The following is a 20991-nucleotide window of genomic DNA, read 5'->3' on the forward strand; positions in this document are numbered from 1 at the left end:
GTTCTCTCTTGTTTTCTTTAAATATTTGCTTTGACAAAGATATAGATAAGTTTTCGTGGTATTCGAGATTTATTTATATGTATACAGTATTTGGGATGTGAGTTCTTCATGTTTGGCTACAGTGTTTTATATTTCGCATTTTTGGCGTTTTGAGGTTAGGTTTTCAGTTTCATTAGGGTTACATGGTGTTAGGTTTTATGTAAGCAAAGGTTATGGCTGACCTAGCCGGATTCTACCCAGTGATACCGCATCGAGGCCTGCCGAGATTTTTAAGTGCACATACTGCCCCTTTTGGCTGGCCTGGCGTCGCTGGCCACTCGTGGCGGTCTCACTGATTTGGCACTCACCCGTCTCGCTATCGCCCACACACACACACGTAAGGGTTCCGCGTGCAAACTTGGTGCTCCGCCGCTGATCCTGGGCCGGCACCACTATTGTCCACAACCCTCTGTTGCTCCTTCTCCTCGTCAGTCGCCACTGGACGACTGGGTGTTCCGCTGCTTGCCGGTAGCGCGGGTGTCCTGGGGTTTTCCACGTTGGGCACGTGGAGTTCTTGGCTTCTCCTTGTTTTTCGGCTATCTTACACTCCCGGAGTGGCAAAAATCGCCCACTCTTTTCCGCACAAAAAATTCCTCGTCAGCGTCAATCGACCTCTTTCCAAAGAACTCAACGTGTTCGGTTTCGTGGAACTTTTCGCCGGTCTGTTTTCTGGCTTATCGAAGTTTCGGCATATCTTCCTCTGGCGCGTGCCAGTTTTCGGGGGTTGATTTCCAACGCGATCATGCGTTATCTCGCTCGCTCTTATGCGAAGCTGGGTCATGTGACCGCTTTTCGTGGTGAATTTCTCGTTTCAGCGCTGGTATGTGTGTGTCGGTGTGGGGTAAGCCTTCCAGGCTAGCGATGCAAGTATCGATTGCGATGACAGTTTTATTAACTATAGGGTGTGGCCTTGTAGCCTTAAACCTAACTTATAATTCTATTTTACCTTATCGCTAGCCTTATTTAATTACGTATATTCTAGGTGGGGGGTTATATATACTTTTAGAGATAGGTAGTGGTTATTTGTGGGGAGCCAATTGGCTCTTCACATTCCAATCCTTCTTCGGGGGACGCGACGAGATGGCGATCTAATCTCTCTTGTTTATGTGCACCCGGAATTGCTCCCCTCCGTCATGGAAGAGGAACTTCCTGTCCACCCGACGTCGGGTTCCCTCCTGTGGTCGAACGTGCTCGACGAGGGAGCGGGGAATTCGTCCCCCTTTCACGCGGATACGCCAGTGTCGCGGCGGCAACATCCAGTCCTCGTCGGGCGGTGGGTATTAGACTCCTGCATGAATCTATTCAAATTGAATTATACATACTGTTCAGTATTAACTGTACTCAACATTTACTGTAAAGTCTACTAAGTGTGTAGTGCACAGTGTCAGGCAAACTGAAATGAGTACACCTTTTTTGAGTACACCTTAAAAATGAATGCTACGATCATTCATCGATTTTTATGCTGTACACCTCATAAAAAAGGTGTTCAGTAAAAATTCCATATGGACAGTAGTGTGCTTACTGTCATTCACAACAATAATATTGAAACTGTATGAAAATAATTTCGTAAGCATGGAAATGGAAACCGTAAGAATATTTATCAAATTTTGTAAGATTGATGGTTAATTTTTGTATTTGTGGTACATTTAGCTGGAATTGTCTAAGACCGAGATAACAAATATAAAATGTAAAATTATAAGTGGAGAATACACCATGACCAATAAACGAGGAAGCAGCAAGGTATGGAACACCTTTGGGAAAATTGATGACCATAACGGACAAGAGTTAAAAAGTGTTGTGTGCTGCAGAACTTGCAAAAATGTTTATCGATTTAAAAAAAGTACTTCAAACCTTGTAAAACATAAGTGCTACATAATAGATAATACAAAGAGGACAGCTGGGCCAGAAGAAGTGGAAGTGGATTTGGCAACAAAACATTACGGAGTAAAAATTATAACGGAATGGACTTTAAAAAACGGACGATCTTTTAATATAATTGACGACTCAGGACTAAAAAAGTTAGCGCAGTTTCTCATTAAACCACTATCTCAAGAAACATATCGAAAATTTATTTCGACTACTTCACGGAGATAAAAAATGAAATTCTCAAAAATAAAACTCACGGCTATAGCATAACGACAGATATTTGGACTGACGACCATTTAAAAACGTCCTATTTATCGCTTACCATTAATTTTATCAAAGAAGGGAGTTTAGTTAATCGATTATTGGCAATAAAATCAATGAAGGGTGAATCTTGTACCGGTAAGTAAAAACACAGCAACAAATTTGCTTTAACAAAGAATATCCATAGGCATAAGAATAAAACGAAAAATTTCCAAAATTTTGAACGAATTTCAATGTGACCTGGAACTAGACGAACCTATCATAGTTACAGATCGAGGTTCAAACATGATATCGGCATTTCGTGGACTACCACATATATTTTGCATCAACCATTTGTTGCATAATATAATTGAAAAAACAATAAAGGAAGTTCCAGAACTAGAAGAATTGGTTAAACGATGCAGTAAGCTCGTAAAATACTTTAAAAAATCTGGAATGAATTCAAGCTTGGACATTTCCCTTAAAAGTTTTTGCCCAACACGGTGGAACACCGTATATTACCTGATTAAGTCGATAGAAACAAACTGGATTCAAATTCTAAATATTTTAAATGACAAAAACCAAATGGAAAAGGTAGCGGAAATAAGTTTGAGCAACTTAAGGGAACTTATAAAATTACTGTCTCATTTTGAAATGGCATCCAAAAAATTAGAAGCTACGAAGGAACCAACATTGCATTTGGTTATTCTACATGTCGCTGGCCCCACGGAGTTGCCTTTAACGGCCGATTTCCACCCCGCGAGTAGAAAGGTTACTTCAGGCTGACTGCCGTTGTAAAGCCGTTTTATTCTGGAAATATTCACTTAGAACACAACCTACCACAATTCTGTTCACTAATCTTACCGCAGTATGTCCTCCTTAATTCACCACGCGACAATCAATGCGGAAGCTTAAAATCATAGCGCCAAACATGGCCGCTCAAATATGACCGTTCAGCGGTCGAGATCAAATCCATACATTTCTCGATATATACTAAACTTAATCTTAAGACCTATCGGATGAACTATCGTCCGTCGACATCCCCGACCCCGTGAAGAACCGCTTCACTCAAATCCAAAACTGCAAGTTTGGAGACGGGACGCATCATAATCCTAGATAGGCCGTTGTCGTTCACGCGCACTCTAGCGCGTCTGATGACTCCATCCACTCCATGATAGACCTCCTCGATGATTCCCTTGCACCACTCTCTTCGGGGCAAGGCTGGATTGCAAACGAAGACCATGTCACCCTGGCGAATCGGCTCCGTCCTCCGGCACCACTTCTCGCGGCGCACAAGTGTAGGCAGGTACTCCAAGACCCACCTCTTCCAGAAACGGTCCCGGGCTATCCTCCATTGCTTCCGTGTAGCGCACTCCTTGGGCAGCTCCACGTCTCCGCCAGGCGTGTCTGGCAAGTTGGCTACTCCTCTGAGTAGATCATTTGGCGTCAGAGGCGCCTCCTGGTCCGCATCCACCGGCAAGTGGGTGAGCGGACGCGAATTGACTATGTTCTCCGCCTCGATCAGGAAACTCTCCAGTACGTGATCCCGCGGCGCCACCTCTTTCAGTGTGTGGCGCAGGACCCTCTTGACGCACTGCACCATTCGCTCCCAGACTCCTCCTTCAGATGGGTTTATTGGGCAGTTAAAAACCCACTCGATGCCTCTGCCAGAGAGCTCTCCTTGAATTCTTTCCGGCTCGAACACATCACCAAATCGTCGGGCTTCCCTGTCAGCTCCCACGAAGTTCTTGCCGTTATCACTGCGCAGCTTGTACACTGGCCCTCTACGGCAGACGAAATTCCTGATCGCAATTATGCAGGAATCCGTCGACAGGTCATGCGCCAACTCCAGATGTATCGCCCTGGTCGTCAAGCACGTGAACAGGGCTACCCATCGCTTCTCCTTGTGTCGAGCCACAGTTACCATTAATGGCCCAAAATAATCCAGTCATCATTTGGCGTCAGAGGCGCCTCCTGGTCCGCATCCACCGGCAAGTGGGTGAGCGGACGCGAATTGACTATGTTCTCCGCCTCGATCAGGAAACTCTCCAGTACGTGATCCCGCGGCGCCACCTCTTTCAGTGTGTGGCGCAGGACCCTCTTGACGCACTGCACCATTCGCTCCCAGACTCCTCCTTCAGATGGGTTTATTGGGCAGTTAAAAACCCACTCGATGCCTCTGCCAGAGAGCTCTCCTTGAATTCTTTCCGGCTCGAACACATCACCAAATCGTCGGGCTTCCCTGTCAGCTCCCACGAAGTTCTTGCCGTTATCACTGCGCAGCTTGTACACTGGCCCTCTACGGCAGACGAAATTCCTGATCGCAATTATGCAGGAATCCGTCGACAGGTCATGCGCCAACTCCAGATGTATCGCCCTGGTCGTCAAGCACGTGAACAGGGCTACCCATCGCTTCTCCTTGTGTCGAGCCACAGTTACCATTAATGGCCCAAAATAATCCAGTCCAGTGTTCTTAAACGGCCATCCGTTGGCCTCCAAGCGATCCTCCGGGAGGGATCCCATCATCGGCGGCACCGGCCGCGCTCGTTGTAACTTACACACGTTACATGCTGAGGTCACCTTCCGTAGGACTCGCCTCAGCTTCGTGACCCAGAATCTCATCCGGATCTCAGCAATCGTCGCATCCACATTCTGATGCTTCATCTTGTCGTGAAAATGGTACACAATCATCTCCGTAAGACTGTGTCGATGTGACAGGATTATTGGCCTCCTCGCACTGTACGGCATGCACAGTGCGGCATCCACTCTACCGTAGGCTCGTAGAACGCCGCGTTCATCTATGTAGGGCATCAGCCCTCGAATGTCGCTTCCATTGGCGACGGCCTTGCAATCCTCTGTCGCCCGCATCTCATCGGGAAATGCCTCTCGTTGCGCCTGTCTGACCAACAGGTTCTCCGCCGCATCACACTCTGCTGCGGTAAGTCCATATTCCTCGAGCTCGCTCCTTTGTCTACGACACCGGCGCGTAAACCTTAAGACCCAGGCTGTGGTCCTGAGTAGCCGAGTGTAGCTCGAGAATCTCTGAAATGAAATACAAAAGTCGTTTGCGGCGACCAGCGCAAACTCACTTGAGACTTCCTCGACGTCGTTTATATCCAGATCTCGTTCAACTCCAGGTTCAGGCTGTGGCCAGCTACCCGCTGGCTGCCTCAAAAACGCCGGTCCGCTTAGCCATCGTGACTGCTGACTGAGGTCCACGTGGCATTGCGAACGCGTTGCATCATCCGCCGCATTGTCGGCTGTTGGCACCCATCTCCATTGGGTTACCTTCGTCGACTCCAAGATTTCGGCCACACGATTACCGACAAACTGTTTGTAACGGCGATGTGTGCTGCCGATCCATCGAAGCACCGTCTTGGAGTCCGACCATAGCACAATATCATTGATGGCCACGCTGTGTTCCAGCCTGACAGCGTCCATCAGTCTTGTTCCAAGAACTGCTGCCTGCAGCTCCAGCCGTGGGATTGACATTGTTCGCATCGGAGCGCACTTTGTTTTGGCACATACAAAGCTCACTAGCACGTCATCGTCCTCATAAGAGACCCTCCAGTAGGCCACTGCCGCGAAGGCTGATTGGCTCGCATCCACGAAGACGTGCAACTCTATTCCCCGTACAAGTCCGCGCCCAAAATAATGGCGAGGACATCGGAACTGTCCCACGGCGTCCATCTCTTTACGCCAATTCACAATGGCTTTGTTGATCTCATCCGGTAGTGGTTCATCCCACTGCACTTTCTGCCTCCAGATCTCTCGCAACAGCAACTTGGCTGTTATCATGAGACAGCAAAGAAATCCCAGAGGATCAAACGTAGACATAACCAAGCTCAAAAACTCCCTCTTGGTAGGGACTCGTTCTCCGTTTACTACGCTACTCGGAGTTCGATGATACTTCACGTTAAACTTGAAGCAATCCGTGGCTGCCTGCCAATACATTCCCAGAATTTTCTGTTCAGACTCACCCCATCCGACGCACCTCACGTGTCCTGGTGGACCCAATGCTGTCTCCACAACGGGTGAACTGGATAAAAACTGGCATAACTCGAATCCAGCTTTCGCATGTATCTCCTTCACTCGGGTAGATACGCTGATGGCTTCGCTCTCGGTAGCAAAGCTGTCCACATAGTCATCCACATAATGACAATCGATGATGGCCTTGACTGCTCTCGGATCCGAATGCTCAAACTGTTTGGCATTCACAGTCTTCACGTAATGCGCAGCACTTGGCGAGCAGGCTGCTCCGAAGGTCATCACGTTCATCTCGTAGACATCAGGATCCCTGTTGTCGTTGCCATCTCTCCACAGGAAGCGTTGGAAAAGTCTATCCTCGGGTCGGATCAGAACTTGGTGGAACATTTCCTTGATGTCCCCACAAACTCCGACGGCTCCTTCTCTAAAGTGAAAGAGTACGGCTGGCAACGGTTTGAAATGTTGCGGTCCCTTGTCCAGCGCCGAGTTTAGCGATGTTCCTTTAGCCTTGGCCGCAGCGTCGAAAACCAATCGAATCTTGCCTGGCTTATTCGGGTTTTCGACTCCAAAGTGAGGCAAATACCATAGCCTGTCGCTTTCTACCGCGACCTCGTTGGGCTCCAATCGTCGAGCGTATCCTTTAGACACGTAATCCTTGATGATCCTGCTGTAGGCCTGCGCGAACTGACCGTTCCGCTTCATCTTCTTCTCGACATTGACCAACCGCTTGTACGCCATGTCATAGCTTGGTGGCAGCACAATGTGGTCGTCCTTCCATAGTAAACCTGTCTGGTAACGTGGGCCCACTTTCACCGTCGTGTCTTCGAGTATCCTTTGTGCCCGCACATCATCGCTGCCTGCGACTGGTGGCGCGAGCTTCACACCAAAGTTCTCAATATCGAAGTAGTCCTCCACCATCCTCTGAACTGTGTCATCTGTTGGCACGGTTAAAAGGCAGGACATCGGTGATGGCGAAATTGATTGTCCACTTACGGGCCCAAAGACAACCCAGCCCAGCTCGGTTGCGGCCGCATACGGTCCCTGTCTGGCAAACCGTCGCGTTCGTAGTGGCAATCCCAAGTGTCCGTGATCAAGCCCAATCAGCAACTTTGGCACCACGTTGCTGTAGGGTCTCATCGGCAGTCGTGCGTCCTTATGCACGCCTTGAACATCTCGTCGGTGTAGGGTCTGCATCGGCAAGCTCAGATCCGGAACGGAATACACGCTTCGCAACGCATGGCGAACTTGCTTGCCCAATCCACTGATTTGCAGACTCACGACGTTGGTAGGCTGTCTGGTTGCTCTACCTCCAAACCACTGTATATTAAGTTGTCGGCGCTCACCTTGAACCCCAAGGTCTCTCCGTAGCTCGTCGTCGATCATCGTTACGGACGATCCCTCATCCAGGAGTGCGTACGTATCCACTCGTCGACCAGCCCCGTACAGTGTGACTGGTAATATACGGAACAGTAGACGGCCTCCTTCTGCGTCGACACAGCTTAAATTCCTCTCTACGGGAGTCTCCGCTGGCTGCGGAGTTCCTCCGTTCTGGGTACGCCTGGAAACTGCTGACTGCTGGTTTCCCTCGTTGTACCTTCTATCGCTGCCTTGTTGCGGCGATCTTCTGCGTTGGCTGTCCGCCTGATGCAGCATGCTGTGATGCCTCTGCCGGCATCCATTAAATTGACACTCACCATGCGAGTTGCAGGATCTAGTCATGTGACCACTTTGTAGGCAAGTAAAGCATAATCGATGCCTTCTCACGATGCCTTCTCAGACGGGACGCATCATAATCCTAGATAGGCCGTTGTCGTTCACGCGCACTCTAGCGCGTCTGATGACTCCATCCACTCCATGATAGACCTCCTCGATGATTCCCTTGCACCACTCTTTTCGGGGCAAGGCTGGATTGCAAACGAAGACCATGTCACCCTGGCGAATCGGCTCCGTCCTCCGGCACCACTTCTCGCGGCGCACAAGTGTAGGCAGGTACTCCAAGACCCACCTCTTCCAGAAACGGTCCCTCAGTAGCCGGGCTATCCTCCATTGCTTCCGTGTAGCGCACTCCTTGGGCAGCTCCACGTCTCCGCCAGGCGTGTCTGGCAAGTTGGCTACTCCTCTGAGTAGATCATTTGGCGTCAGAGGCGCCTCCTGGTCCGCATCCACCGGCAAGTGGGTGAGCGGACGCGAATTGACTATGTTCTCCGCCTCGATCAGGAAACTCTCCAGTACGTGATCCCGCGGCGCCACCTCTTTCAGTGTGTGGCGCAGGACCCTCTTGACGCACTGCACCATTCGCTCCCAGACTCCTCCTTCAGATGGGTTTATTGGGCAGTTAAAAACCCACTCGATGCCTCTGCCAGAGAGCTCTCCTTGAATTCTTTCCGGCTCGAACACATCACCAAATCGTCGGGCTTCCCTGTCAGCTCCCACGAAGTTCTTGCCGTTATCACTGCGCAGCTTGTACACTGGCCCTCTACGGCAGACGAAATTCCTGATCGCAATTATGCAGGAATCCGTCGACAGGTCATGCGCCAACTCCAGATGTATCGCCCTGGTCGTCAAGCACGTGAACAGGGCTACCCATCGCTTCTCCTTGTGTCGAGCCACAGTTACCATTAATGGCCCAAAATAATCCAGTCATCATTTGGCGTCAGAGGCGCCTCCTGGTCCGCATCCACCGGCAAGTGGGTGAGCGGACGCGAATTGACTATGTTCTCCGCCTCGATCAGGAAACTCTCCAGTACGTGATCCCGCGGCGCCACCTCTTTCAGTGTGTGGCGCAGGACCCTCTTGACGCACTGCACCATTCGCTCCCAGACTCCTCCTTCAGATGGGTTTATTGGGCAGTTAAAAACCCACTCGATGCCTCTGCCAGAGAGCTCTCCTTGAATTCTTTCCGGCTCGAACACATCACCAAATCGTCGGGCTTCCCTGTCAGCTCCCACGAAGTTCTTGCCGTTAACACTGCGCAGCTTGTACACTGGCCCTCTACGGCAGACGAAATTCCTGATCGCAATTATGCAGGAATCCGTCGACAGGTCATGCGCCAACTCCAGATGTATCGCCCTGGTCGTCAAGCACGTGAACAGGGCTACCCATCGCTTCTCCTTGTGTCGAGCCACAGTTACCATTAATGGCCCAAAATAATCCAGTCCAGTGTTCTTAAACGGCCATCCGTTGGCCTCCAAGCGATCCTCCGGGAGGGATCCCATCATCGGCGGCACCGGCCGCGCTCGTTGTAACTTACACACGTTACATGCTGAGGTCACCTTCCGTAGGACTCGCCTCAGCTTCGTGACCCAGAATCTCATCCGGATCTCAGCAATCGTCGCATCCACATTCTGATGCTTCATCTTGTCGTGAAAATGGTACACAATCATCTCCGTAAGACTGTGTCGATGTGACAGGATTATTGGCCTCCTCGCACTGTACGGCATGCACAGTGCGGCATCCACTCTACCGTAGGCTCGTAGAACGCCGCGTTCATCTATGTAGGGCATCAGCCCTCGAATGTCGCTTCCATTGGCGACGGCCTTGCAATCCTCTGTCGCCCGCATCTCATCGGGAAATGCCTCTCGTTGCGCCTGTCTGACCAACAGGTTCTCCGCCGCATCACACTCTGCTGCGGTAAGTCCATATTCCTCGAGCTCGCTCCTTTGTCTACGACACCGGCGCGTAAACCTTAAGACCCAGGCTGTGGTCCTGAGTAGCCGAGTGTAGCTCGAGAATCTCTGAAATGAAATACAAAAGTCGTTTGCGGCGACCAGCGCAAACTCACTTGAGACTTCCTCGACGTCGTTTATATCCAGATCTCGTTCAACTCCAGGTTCAGGCTGTGGCCAGCTACCCGCTGGCTGCCTCAAAAACGCCGGTCCGCTTAGCCATCGTGACTGCTGACTGAGGTCCACGTGGCATTGCGAACGCGTTGCATCATCCGCCGCATTGTCGGCTGTTGGCACCCATCTCCATTGGGTTACCTTCGTCGACTCCAAGATTTCGGCCACACGATTACCGACAAACTGTTTGTAACGGCGATGTGTGCTGCCGATCCATCGAAGCACCGTCTTGGAGTCCGACCATAGCACAATATCATTGATGGCCACGCTGTGTTCCAGCCTGACAGCGTCCATCAGTCTTGTTCCAAGAACTGCTGCCTGCAGCTCCAGCCGTGGGATTGACATTGTTCGCATCGGAGCGCACTTTGTTTTGGCACATACAAAGCTCACTAGCACGTCATCGTCCTCATAAGAGACCCTCCAGTAGGCCACTGCCGCGAAGGCTGATTGGCTCGCATCCACGAAGACGTGCAACTCTATTCCCCGTACAAGTCCGCGCCCAAAATAATGGCGAGGACATTGGAACTGTCCCACGGCGTCCATCTCTTTACGCCAATTCACAATGGCTTTGTTGATCTCATCCGGTAGTGGTTCATCCCACTGCACTTTCTGCCTCCAGATCTCTCGCAACAGCAACTTGGCTGTTATCATGAGACAGCAAAGAAATCCCAGAGGATCAAACGTAGACATAACCAAGCTCAAAAACTCCCTCTTGGTAGGGACTCGTTCTCCGTTTACTACGCTACTCGGAGTTCGATGATACTTCACGTTAAACTTGAAGCAATCCGTGGCTGCCTGCCAATACATTCCCAGAATTTTCTGTTCAGACTCACCCCATCCGACGCACCTCACGTGTCCTGGTGGACCCAATGCTGTCTCCACAACGGGTGAACTGGATAAAAACTGGCATAACTCGAATCCAGCTTTCGCATGTATCTCCTTCACTCGGGTAGATACGCTGATGGCTTCGCTCTCGGTAGCAAAGCTGTCCACATAGTCATCCACATAATGACAATCGATGATGGCCTTGACTGCTCTCGGATCCGAATGCTCAAACTGTTTGGCATTCACAGTCTTCACGTAATGCGCAGCACTTGGCGAGCAGGCTGCTCCGAAGGTCATCACGTTCATCTCGTAGACATCAGGATCCCTGTTGTCGTTGCCATCTCTCCACAGGAAGCGTTGGAAAAGTCTATCCTCGGGTCGGATCAGAACTTGGTGGAACATTTCCTTGATGTCCCCACAAACTCCGACGGCTCCTTCTCTAAAGTGAAAGAGTACGGCTGGCAACGGTTTGAAATGTTGCGGTCCCTTGTCCAGCGCCGAGTTTAGCGATGTTCCTTTAGCCTTGGCCGCAGCGTCGAAAACCAATCGAATCTTGCCTGGCTTATTCGGGTTTTCGACTCCAAAGTGAGGCAAATACCATAGCCTGTCGCTTTCTACCGCGACCTCGTTGGGCTCCAATCGTCGAGCGTATCCTTTAGACACGTAATCCTTGATGATCCTGCTGTAGGCCTGCGCGAACTGACCGTTCCGCTTCATCTTCTTCTCGACATTGACCAACCGCTTGTACGCCATGTCATAGCTTGGTGGCAGCACAATGTGGTCGTCCTTCCATAGTAAACCTGTCTGGTAACGTGGGCCCACTTTCACCGTCGTGTCTTCGAGTATCCTTTGTGCCCGCACATCATCGCTGCCTGCGACTGGTGGCGCGAGCTTCACACCAAAGTTCTCAATATCGAAGTAGTCCTCCACCATCCTCTGAACTGTGTCATCTGTTGGCACGGTTAAAAGGCAGGACATCGGTGATGGCGAAATTGATTGTCCACTTACGGGCCCAAAGACAACCCAGCCCAGCTCGGTTGCGGCCGCATACGGTCCCTGTCTGGCAAACCGTCGCGTTCGTAGTGGCAATCCCAAGTGTCCGTGATCAAGCCCAATCAGCAACTTTGGCACCACGTTGCTGTAGGGTCTCATCGGCAGTCGTGCGTCCTTATGCACGCCTTGAACATCTCGTCGGTGTAGGGTCTGCATCGGCAAGCTCAGATCCGGAACGGAATACACGCTTCGCAACGCATGGCGAACTTGCTTGCCCAATCCACTGATTTGCAGACTCACGACGTTGGTAGGCTGTCTGGTTGCTCTACCTCCAAACCACTGTATATTAAGTTGTCGGCGCTCACCTTGAACCCCAAGGTCTCTCCGTAGCTCGTCGTCGATCATCGTTACGGACGATCCCTCATCCAGGAGTGCGTACGTATCCACTCGTCGACCAGCCCCGTACAGTGTGACTGGTAATATACGGAACAGTAGACGGCCTCCTTCTGCGTCGACACAGCTTAAATTCCTCTCTACGGGAGTCTCCGCTGGCTGCGGAGTTCCTCCGTTCTGGGTACGCCTGGAAACTGCTGACTGCTGGTTTCCCTCGTTGTACCTTCTATCGCTGCCTTGTTGCGGCGATCTTCTGCGTTGGCTGTCCGCCTGATGCAGCATGCTGTGATGCCTCTGCCGGCATCCATTAAATTGACACTCACCATGCGAGTTGCAGGATCTAGTCATGTGACCACTTTGTAGGCAAGTAAAGCATAATCGATGCCTTCTCACATATCTCCACCTGTCCGGCGGCGAAGCTCCAATGAATTCTCTGCAGTCCCTGACTGCATGTTGTCCTCCACAAATTGGACAACTTCTGGGGCGACCCTGTTGATCGCCTTGGTCATGGTCGATGCTTGCGTGCAGCAATCGACGCCTCGGTTCTTTCCCTTCGACGTCCACGATAGTACACACTACATTCGCGTACTCCGTCAACCAAGCACTGAAATGCACAATGGTTGGGAAGGGTGTAATCGTCGCAGCATGCCTTGCCCACTCCACACGCTTGCTGGTAGGGAGCTTGGCCACAAGGTCTTCCATTAGTGTTGGATTCCCCAAATGCTGATCTGCCTTCGCTGACTGCAAGAAGGCTGTGAGGTTACTCACACGGGTTGCGAAGGGTACAATCTTCGCCAGGTTGTGCTCCGAAATGGGGGGCACCTCTCGAATACCACTCAGCTGGCTGCGAATAAGTCGCTCCGGTCGGCCATACCTAAAGCGCAGCTGCTCTACCACAGCGCTGACATTCCTTGGATGGATCAGGAGAGACTTGACGGTCTCACGTGCCTCATCCTTCAGCGCCTTCAGCAAGCGTTGGTTGTTCTCCAAATCCGTGCAGTTGTACGCTTGAGTTGTCTCGGTAAACGCACAATAGAAGATCGGCCAGTCCTCTGGCTGACCACCAAATACTGGCAGATCAGGAAGCTTGCGTGGCATGTAGTTCCCATTCGGCGTCATACAGGCGTAAGATCCAGCTATTGACGTCGGCGTCATGATGTTCTGGATGCTCACACCCAGCGGTGCAAACCCATGCGCTGCCTGCGCCGTACTTGTTGCACAGTATGGGGGGTGATGACTGCTACTTGCTATCAGTGCTGGCCCGCTCCAAGATGGCGGCGCCACATGTGCCGTACTGCTCGTACCGACCCCGTTATGTGGGATCCCGTTACTGCTCGTCAAAGATGAAGGTTCGAACAAAGATGGCGGCGGCCCTGACGCGGCGTTACCCACGCCGCCTTCGCCGACTAAAGTTGTTGCGAGCTCTCACGTTTTCCAGCTCCTTCTCCAACGCTGCGATTCTCTCCAAGAGATCCAACACTGGAGGTGGCCGGAACTGTCCTGGTGCGGTGCCTCCAACCGTGGTAACAACACTCCCAGGCTGGGAGGCTGTCACGGTGATCGCAGTGGTTTGGCTAGGAATCAGCGGCGCCGTAGTAGCTACTACCTTCTTCTTAGCCGGCTTATTTCCCGCGCCACTGCTCCCGGGTGTCTGACCCGCACTAGTTGATACAGGAGTGACCTGCTCCTCGTTCAACCGGTTACTTCGTCTGGGGGAATGATGCATCCTGCCCAGGAACTTAACCAAATCCTAACGCTGTCCGCGTTCCGACGCTGCCCGCGTCTTTCTCTGCGCTGCCTGCGCCTTACGCTGTACGCGTTCCGACGGTGCCCACGTCTCTCTCTGCGCTGCCTGCGCCTTACGCTGCCCGCGTGTCTACGCTGTCCGCGTGTCTCTGCGCTGCCCGCGCCTTACGCTGTCCGCGTCTTGCAGTCGACTTCTAGGACTGCGAATAAAAGACCATGTCGCTGGCCCCACGGAGTTGCCTTTAACGGCCGATTTCCACCCCGCGAGTAGAAAGGTTACTTCAGGCTGACTGCCGTTGTAAAGCCGTTTTATTCTGGAAATATTCACTTAGAACACAACCTACCACAATTCTGTTCACTAATCTTACCGCAGTATGTCCTCCTTAATTCACCACGCGACAATCAATGCGGAAGCTTAAAATCATAGCGCCAAACATGGCCGCTCAAATATGACCGTTCAGCGGTCGAGATCAAATCCATACATTTCTCGATATATACTAAACTTAATCTTAAGACCTATCGGATGAACTATCGTCCGTCGACACTACATATTAATCATTTACGAAAAATTTGCAGTTTAGAGACAGATGATCCGGAAATTATTCAAAATACCAAATTTAAGTTACTTACTCTTATTCAAAATGTAGTTCTCCAAAATTTAACAAAGTTCCATAGAATGGCTTTATTTCTAAACCCGCAAACCAACAAATTGTCCCAGTTTTCCGAAGAGGAAAAAGAGGAAACAATTGGCGACATAAAAACCATTATGAATTTGTATGCTTCTGATTCTTTGGAAAACCATATCCCTTCACCCGACCATGAGATCGATGCCATATTTTCGGACTATTTCTCAACCAACGAGGACCGCAATACTTTGGAAAAAATTAATAATGAAATATACTTATACGGAAATGTACGCGTTGGATTTAACTTCACATTTGACATCCTTCAATGGTGGGCCACTTCAAAGGATCAGTTCCCACTGCTTTTTAAAACAAGCTGCAAAATCTTTGCGGCTTCTGCAAGCAGTGCAGCGTCGGAAAGAGCGTTTTCCATTGCAAAAAATTTAATTTTGGACAAACGTTGCAAAATTGTTACAAATGAAGACATGGTTAATCAAATTATGCTCTTAAACTACAATATTGACACAATAAACATAAATGTAGACACCGACACAGACAATAAAGATGAATGAAAAATAAATTAATCAATTAACCAATTTCAAGCACCATGGACAATACTAATTTTTAAATTTTCATATCTTTATCAATTATAATCGAAAAATTGAACACCGAATTTATCAGCTTATATGTGAAAACATGGTTGTCCCATATGGTCTATTGTTTCTGATAAAAGTGTGGCTTAGAGGTAAAGAAAGTTAAAGAATTCAGGATTGTAGAATAAAAATCAATTTATAACTTTTTGAATCCAAATTATCAAAAAAAAAAATTTTAATATCATTCAGTGTACACTTGGAATACTGTACAGCAATAATACTGTACTCACAAAAAGGTGTACAGTAAAATTGTGAGTGAGTACACCATTTACACAAATATAAAAATCATAGCATTCTACAACATTCACAAAAAAGGTGTACAACAAAACATGTACACCTTTTTGGGGAAAATGATTCAAAAGGCCTTATGAATGTATTCATGCAGGAGTCTAGTGGGTATTGGGTACGTCGCTTGGCGTCGCTGTCGTCCTCGGCTGGCAGCTTCGCTGGTTTCGGTGCTATAGGGGCGGCTGCTACCATTTCCCGCTCTCGAAGATGGTCCTCCCCTTTCCATTTCCTCGGCCCAGCTCGCGAACATGAGCCGGAGGTCGGCCTCGGGATGGGCAATGGGCTGAGGTGTGGCGGACTAGTTCCATCACCGAATCCTCTCCGGGGGTGTCGATTGGAACGAGGGCGGGCATCTCGCCATCCGGTGGCAGGTCCAGGGTGGCACGCAGGTCCTCCTCGTTGGTGGGCTCGATCGTCTCCAAGGGGGGTGTCGGCGATGTAGTAGCCGAGACGCTGCCCTTCCCATCCGCGTATCTGAGTATGACCTCGTTAGGACTCTCCAGGACTGCGCTGGGTCCGTTGTCCTGGATGCGCCATACATGGCCCGCGAAATCGTCCATGACTGAAGCCTCGTCAGACTCCATTACGTGGTCCGGGCTGGATGCGTCTTGGCCACGTTGGGGGGCTTCTTCTAGTGTAGCGGCGGGGTCACTTGGCTCGGTGTACTGGCCAGGGCACGGCCCAATGGCCTCCTCCACGCACCTCACCAGGTGCCTCCAGTCGGGGAAGTCGCCTGCTGCCATGTCTGTTGGGAAGATAACCTTTTATTAGTTTTAGTTTGTGAAAAAGGGGGTTACCGTTTTAGTTTTGGTTAGTTTGTAGTTAGAGGGGCAAAGCTACGGTGGGCACTTGGGCACTGGGAGCATTGAGTTTCCCCTGAGGGGAGTGGGGACGTTGGGAAGGCGCACCCTCCAGCAAATGGCCCCCACTGACTCAAACTTGGCTCCTGTCACAGTGGTCCTTGCGAATTGGCTCTTGCCTCGGCCAGGGTTCTTTTGAGCGTCACTCGAACGCTGGCTTGATAAATATATTTTCTGTACGATGAGGCCGCGGTTCGGGCTTTCTGCCTTGGAGTTTAGGGTCACCCGACCCTAAACATGCTCTGTCGTCTTCGCTGCGACTGGGCTGTCCTGTTCGACCGGTACCGGACTCTGGGTCCTTTAGGTCTCCCAGCGATGCTGTCCTGCGTTGTTTAGTTCGTGTGTGTAAGCGCACGATCGTGGCCGAAATGAATCTAACCACCTTGTACGGCGCCTCGTATTTGGGTGCTAACTTTGCAGCAAAGTTGCAGCCCTGGACAAGTGATGCTGCTTTGCGAAGACCAGCGATCCCAAAGTTGGTCTCCACGCGCGCCGTCTGAGGTCGTAATGCTTTCGCTGCTCCATCGAAGCTCGCTGAGTGTTTGTTTGGACCACCTTATACACGTCGCGCAGCAACTCCGCTTTCGCGACGGGTGATCTTGGAACATGGCTTGGTCCCGGCGTGACTTCGTCGTACAAGGCCCCTGGGAGTCTTGGCTCTCTGCCTTGTATAATGAACGCCGGGCTGAATACAGTGGAGTCAGAAACGCTGCTGTTTATAGCCAGGTTCAGCTCAGGGAGCAGTTCGTCCCACGTCTTCTGTTTATCCTGGATATACTGGGCGACCATAGTTTTAATGGTGCAATTTGCCCGCTCTGTCGGGTTCTGCTGCGGAGTATAGGGTGCCGTATACTGGATCTCCATTCCCGCCTGTTTGCAGAATGCTTTGAAAGACCGACTTGTGAATTAGGTCCCGTTGTCGCAAAAAAAAGTACGGGGAATCCCAAAGTGATTCAAAATCCTCTCCCGAAAGGATTTCTCAAGGTGTGCCGAGGTAGTTTTTCTTAGGGGAACTAACTCAACCCATTTTGAAAAGGCGTCGAAAAATACTAGCAGCATACTATTCCCGCTCTTAGACTGTGGAAGGGGGCCAATGAAGTCGGCGCAGACAGTGTCAATGGACTTACTGATCTGTCTAGTGAACATCTTACCCGATGGTTTGTTTTGGCTTACCTTGAACTATAGCTTGAAAATTATCGATGTCAGTATCGATATTATCGATACTTCTGATATTTTTCAAACATCGATGTTTATCTATAACATCGATGTTTTTCTGACGTTTTATTAGAGAGAAACGAACAGATTTCACTCTTTAATTTTGAGGACCAAAATAACTTTAAATACAAAATCACTTAAAGTAGGGACAAATTACCATACAAAAACCGCGAGTTCTTAGTATTTTATTCTTCTTTGGTCCATTAGATATTATGAAATACTTAAAAGTAGGTGAAAAGAGCATAGGTTATGGCAAAAAATGGCAAATAAAAGAACCGCGGGTTCTTGGGAAGAGGAGAAACTTTGGTTTTTTTTAGTACCAATAACATAATCTTGGTTGAACTACCGACCTTCTGTCCGCTATTAAAAAATCTCAAGAAACCGCGAATTCATAGCCTTTGATAACAATTGGTCGCTTTTCGAAGATCGTTTGAGCGAGTTGGACTCAATAATCCAAAAAAAACAACCGCGAATTCTTCAGAAGAGGAGGTATTTTTACTTCTTTATGGTAATTGATACTAATTAAAGTTGGCGAAAATAACCATAGGTTGTGGCATAAAATCGAAAATGAAAGAACCGCGATTTCTTGGGGAGAGTTGGAACTCTCGTTCATTTAATACCAACAACAAACAAAACGAAGACCGTTTGAGCAATTTTGGCAAAGGATCAAAAAAAAAAAGCAACCAGGAATTCTTCAGAAGAGGTGGAATTTGTTCTTCTTTAGTACCAAAAAATGGGATGGAACAAAGGTTTGTTTGACTAAGAATTGGTGTCTTTCTAGACATGTGACGCAACTCAACTCAATGATCAAAAATAAATAAACCACGAGTTCTTAAGAGGAGGATCCTTTAGTCTGAAATTGCATTTTAATAATGAAAATCGGAAATTAAAATTAAATAAATAAACCGCGATTTTTTCTAATAATAATATTAATAATAATGCAAGTGTATTATGCATGTATATAATAATAATACGTGCTATCAACAGAATTATAAAACTGCTTTTAATTTGTCTTTGCTTTCCTTGAAAACATCGATATTATCGATACGATAATGATAAAGTATCGAAAATATGGATACTGTCATTTGTCGATAATTTTCAAGCTCTACCTTGAACCGTTGGCAAGTGTCGCACTTGCGAACATACTTGGCTACATCACGAACCGGGTTGTTGTCATTCTGATTCCGAGATGTCCAGCCGTGGGCTCTTCGTGGCATTCTGACAGCACTCGCTGACGATGTTCCTTGGCCACACACAATTTCCAAGGTACGCAGTCTTCATCGTCGGGTCGGGATCCGATGTGCCGATATAACTGTTGGTTCTCACACGCGTAGTCCGGGAAATCTTCAGGCTTGTCCTGAACGAGTTTCTGCATTCGCTGATACCATGTGCACTCAGGCTTATCGTCGTAGATCATTTGCAGTACATCCAAGGGCTGTCGTGACAGCGCATCCGCGACAATGTTCTGGCTCCCGCGCCGATATGTGACGTCAAACTGATACTGCTGCAGTTCTAACGCCCAGCGTGCGATTTTGCCGGTGGGATTGTCGATTGAGTTGAGCCATTTTAATGCGAGATGGTCCGTGATCACCTCAAATCGATACCCTTCTACGTAACACCTAAGCTTCCTTATGGCCCATATAATGGCTAGGCATTCCTTCTCAGTGGCTGAATAATTTTCTTCAGCGGCGATGAGACGTCTGATAGCGAATGCGATGACGCGTTCCTCTCCCTGGATATTCTGGGTTAGGACGGCTCCTAGCCCTATGTCGCTGGCGTCGGTTTGTAAGAAAAACTTCTCATTGAAATCCGGACAGGCGAGCACAGGTGCCTCCGTGAGCTTCCGCTTCAATTCTTCGATCGCGTCTTGTTGATCCTGTTGCCATTGCCATTTCTTCCCTCTTTTCAACAGCAGAGACATGGGTTGTACGATGCTGGCAAAGTTGGGTACGAACCTCCTGTACCATGACGCGATACCCAGACATCTACGTAGTTCCTTGCATGTGGTGGGCGGACTCAGTTGCCGTACTGCTGAAATCTGGTCGGGATCAGTGTGGATCCCTCCCTCACTGATAACGTGCCCCAGGTATACCAGGTCGCGCTTAAAGAAACTACATTTCTTTGCATTGAGGCGAAGGTTCGCTTTCCGTAGCCGTCGGAATACTTCTTGAAGATGATGCACATGCTCTTCTAGAGTGCGCCCGATGATGATTATATCATCTAGGTACGCAAACGCGTTGGGCTCCATGTCTGGTCCAATTACGCTGTCGAGCGGCCGCTGGAATGTGGCTGGTGCTGAATGGAGGCCAAACGGCATGACTTTCCAGTGATACAGTCCCCTCCCTGGATCTGTAAGTGCAGTGCACTCGCGACTCGTCTTGGCCATGGGGATTTGCCAGTATCCGGTCTTCAGGTCAAGAGTTGAGATGTACTTGGCGTGGCGCAACCGCTTCAGAATGTGAGTTATCCTGGGCAGCGGGTACGCATCGGGGATTGAATGAGCATTCAGTTGTCGAAAATCAACACAGAGCCGCATCTCTCCCGACTTCTTGCCCACGAGTACCATAGGGGCACTATGGGGCTCCGAGAAGGTTCTATGCAATCGTTGCGTAACAAATCGTCGATCTGCTCTTCAATTATCCTCTGCATTGCGGGATTCTTGGGAAAATACCTCTGTTTAATGGGTTTATCATCCCGCATTGTGATCGAGTGTTCGGCGATGTCTGACACTCCATGCATACGCTGGTCTGGCTGGAGAAGGCAATCGCGCTTCCTCGGCTGGCTCTGTCGATACAGAATTCTGATTCCGTCGAAAGGGATTTTTTCGTACGGCTGAGTCCTCTCTTGCCCTAGAACGCTGCTTGTTGGGGCAGCTTGCATCCTGCGCTCTGGTCCGTTTCCTTGTAGTTCTGGGACAGTGGTTTCGAAGTTGTCGATTTGTTCTGAAGAAGACTCGTTTATCGGAAGAGGGAACAGAACTGAGTTACTCTTGGTGCTGGCTACGAGAAAAGGGTTAAGTTGTAACGAAACGCGACCACATTGGAGGGTGGCGGACACGCCGCAGAGAAAGTCCATGCCCAACAGCACATCTTCCATGATTGAGGGTAAGACTAAGAGTGGAAATGTGACCCAACGTTGGTCCAACTGGACTTTCACCACCAGTGACTTGGTTATTTCCTTGCGGAAGCCTTCGGCCAGGCTGAGTTGGGTGCGTACCGTCCGTACGACTCTTTCGCTCACGAAACTTCTGCTGGCTCCGGTGTCTATGGTTGCATTAAATAGTCGACCCTTAATTTGTACTTGTGCGATGATTCTGCTCGCCTGGACTTGTAAGATATCTTTTAATTCTGGGGATTCCTCCTGGAAGTCTCCGGCCGCTCCCCGAGCGGACGAAGACTCCTCTCGTTTCCCGGATGACTGCGAC

General features: G+C 49.6%; 5 protein-coding genes across 5 annotated transcripts; all 5 read right to left on the reverse strand.

Annotated features, from left to right (window-relative positions):
• Positions 1-3169: 3169 nt before the first annotated feature.
• Positions 3170-4072, reverse strand: LOC138912133 (uncharacterized). The gene has a single exon (XM_070211992.1). It carries the CDS (start codon positions 4070-4072, stop codon positions 3170-3172), a length of 903 nt encoding a protein of 300 aa, XP_070068093.1.
• LOC138912134 (uncharacterized) lies at positions 4072-7785 on the reverse strand. The gene has a single exon (XM_070211993.1). The coding sequence runs from the start codon at positions 7783-7785 to the stop codon at positions 4072-4074; it is 3714 nt and encodes a 1237-aa protein (XP_070068094.1).
• Positions 7786-7905: 120 nt separating this feature from the next.
• LOC138912135 (uncharacterized) lies at positions 7906-8751 on the reverse strand. The gene has a single exon (XM_070211994.1). It carries the CDS (start codon positions 8749-8751, stop codon positions 7906-7908), a length of 846 nt encoding a protein of 281 aa, XP_070068095.1.
• LOC138912136 (uncharacterized) lies at positions 8751-13908 on the reverse strand. The gene is made up of 2 exons (XM_070211995.1): positions 13571-13908; positions 8751-13476 (listed from the first exon to the last, which is right to left on the reverse strand). The coding sequence occupies exons 1-2, from the start codon at positions 13906-13908 to the stop codon at positions 8751-8753; spliced, it is 5064 nt and encodes a 1687-aa protein (XP_070068096.1).
• Positions 13909-15677: 1769 nt separating this feature from the next.
• Positions 15678-17216, reverse strand: LOC138912137 (uncharacterized). Its single transcript, XM_070211996.1, has 2 exons — positions 16766-17216; positions 15678-16237 (listed from the first exon to the last, which is right to left on the reverse strand). The coding sequence occupies exons 1-2, from the start codon at positions 17214-17216 to the stop codon at positions 15678-15680; spliced, it is 1011 nt and encodes a 336-aa protein (XP_070068097.1).
• Between the last annotated feature and the right edge of the window lie 3775 nt (positions 17217-20991).

The sequence above is a fragment of the Drosophila takahashii genome, chromosome 2R (assembly GCF_030179915.1).
Source record: "Drosophila takahashii strain IR98-3 E-12201 chromosome 2R, DtakHiC1v2, whole genome shotgun sequence".
In the NCBI taxonomy this organism is placed as follows: domain Eukaryota; kingdom Metazoa; phylum Arthropoda; class Insecta; order Diptera; family Drosophilidae; genus Drosophila; species Drosophila takahashii.

Coding starts and splice junctions, on each gene's coding strand:
- LOC138912135 (XM_070211994.1), bottom strand. CDS start 8,751: ATGGTAACTGTGGCTCGACACAAGGAGAAGCGATGGGTAGCCCTGTTC.
- LOC138912134 (XM_070211993.1), bottom strand. CDS start 7,785: ATGCTGCATCAGGCGGACAGCCAACGCAGAAGATCGCCGCAACAAGGC.
- LOC138912137 (XM_070211996.1), bottom strand. CDS start 17,216: ATGGAGATCCAGTATACGGCACCCTATACTCCGCAGCAGAACCCGACA. Junction 16,238..16,765: donor GGCTGCAACTTTGCTGCAAA/GTTAGCACCCAA, acceptor TCTTCCCAACAG/ACATGGCAGCAGGCGACTTC.
- LOC138912133 (XM_070211992.1), bottom strand. CDS start 4,072: ATGGTAACTGTGGCTCGACACAAGGAGAAGCGATGGGTAGCCCTGTTC.
- LOC138912136 (XM_070211995.1), bottom strand. CDS start 13,908: ATGCATCATTCCCCCAGACGAAGTAACCGGTTGAACGAGGAGCAGGTC. Junction 13,477..13,570: donor AGTCGGCGAAGGCGGCGTGG/GTAACGCCGCGT, acceptor CGGTACGAGCAG/TACGGCACATGTGGCGCCGC.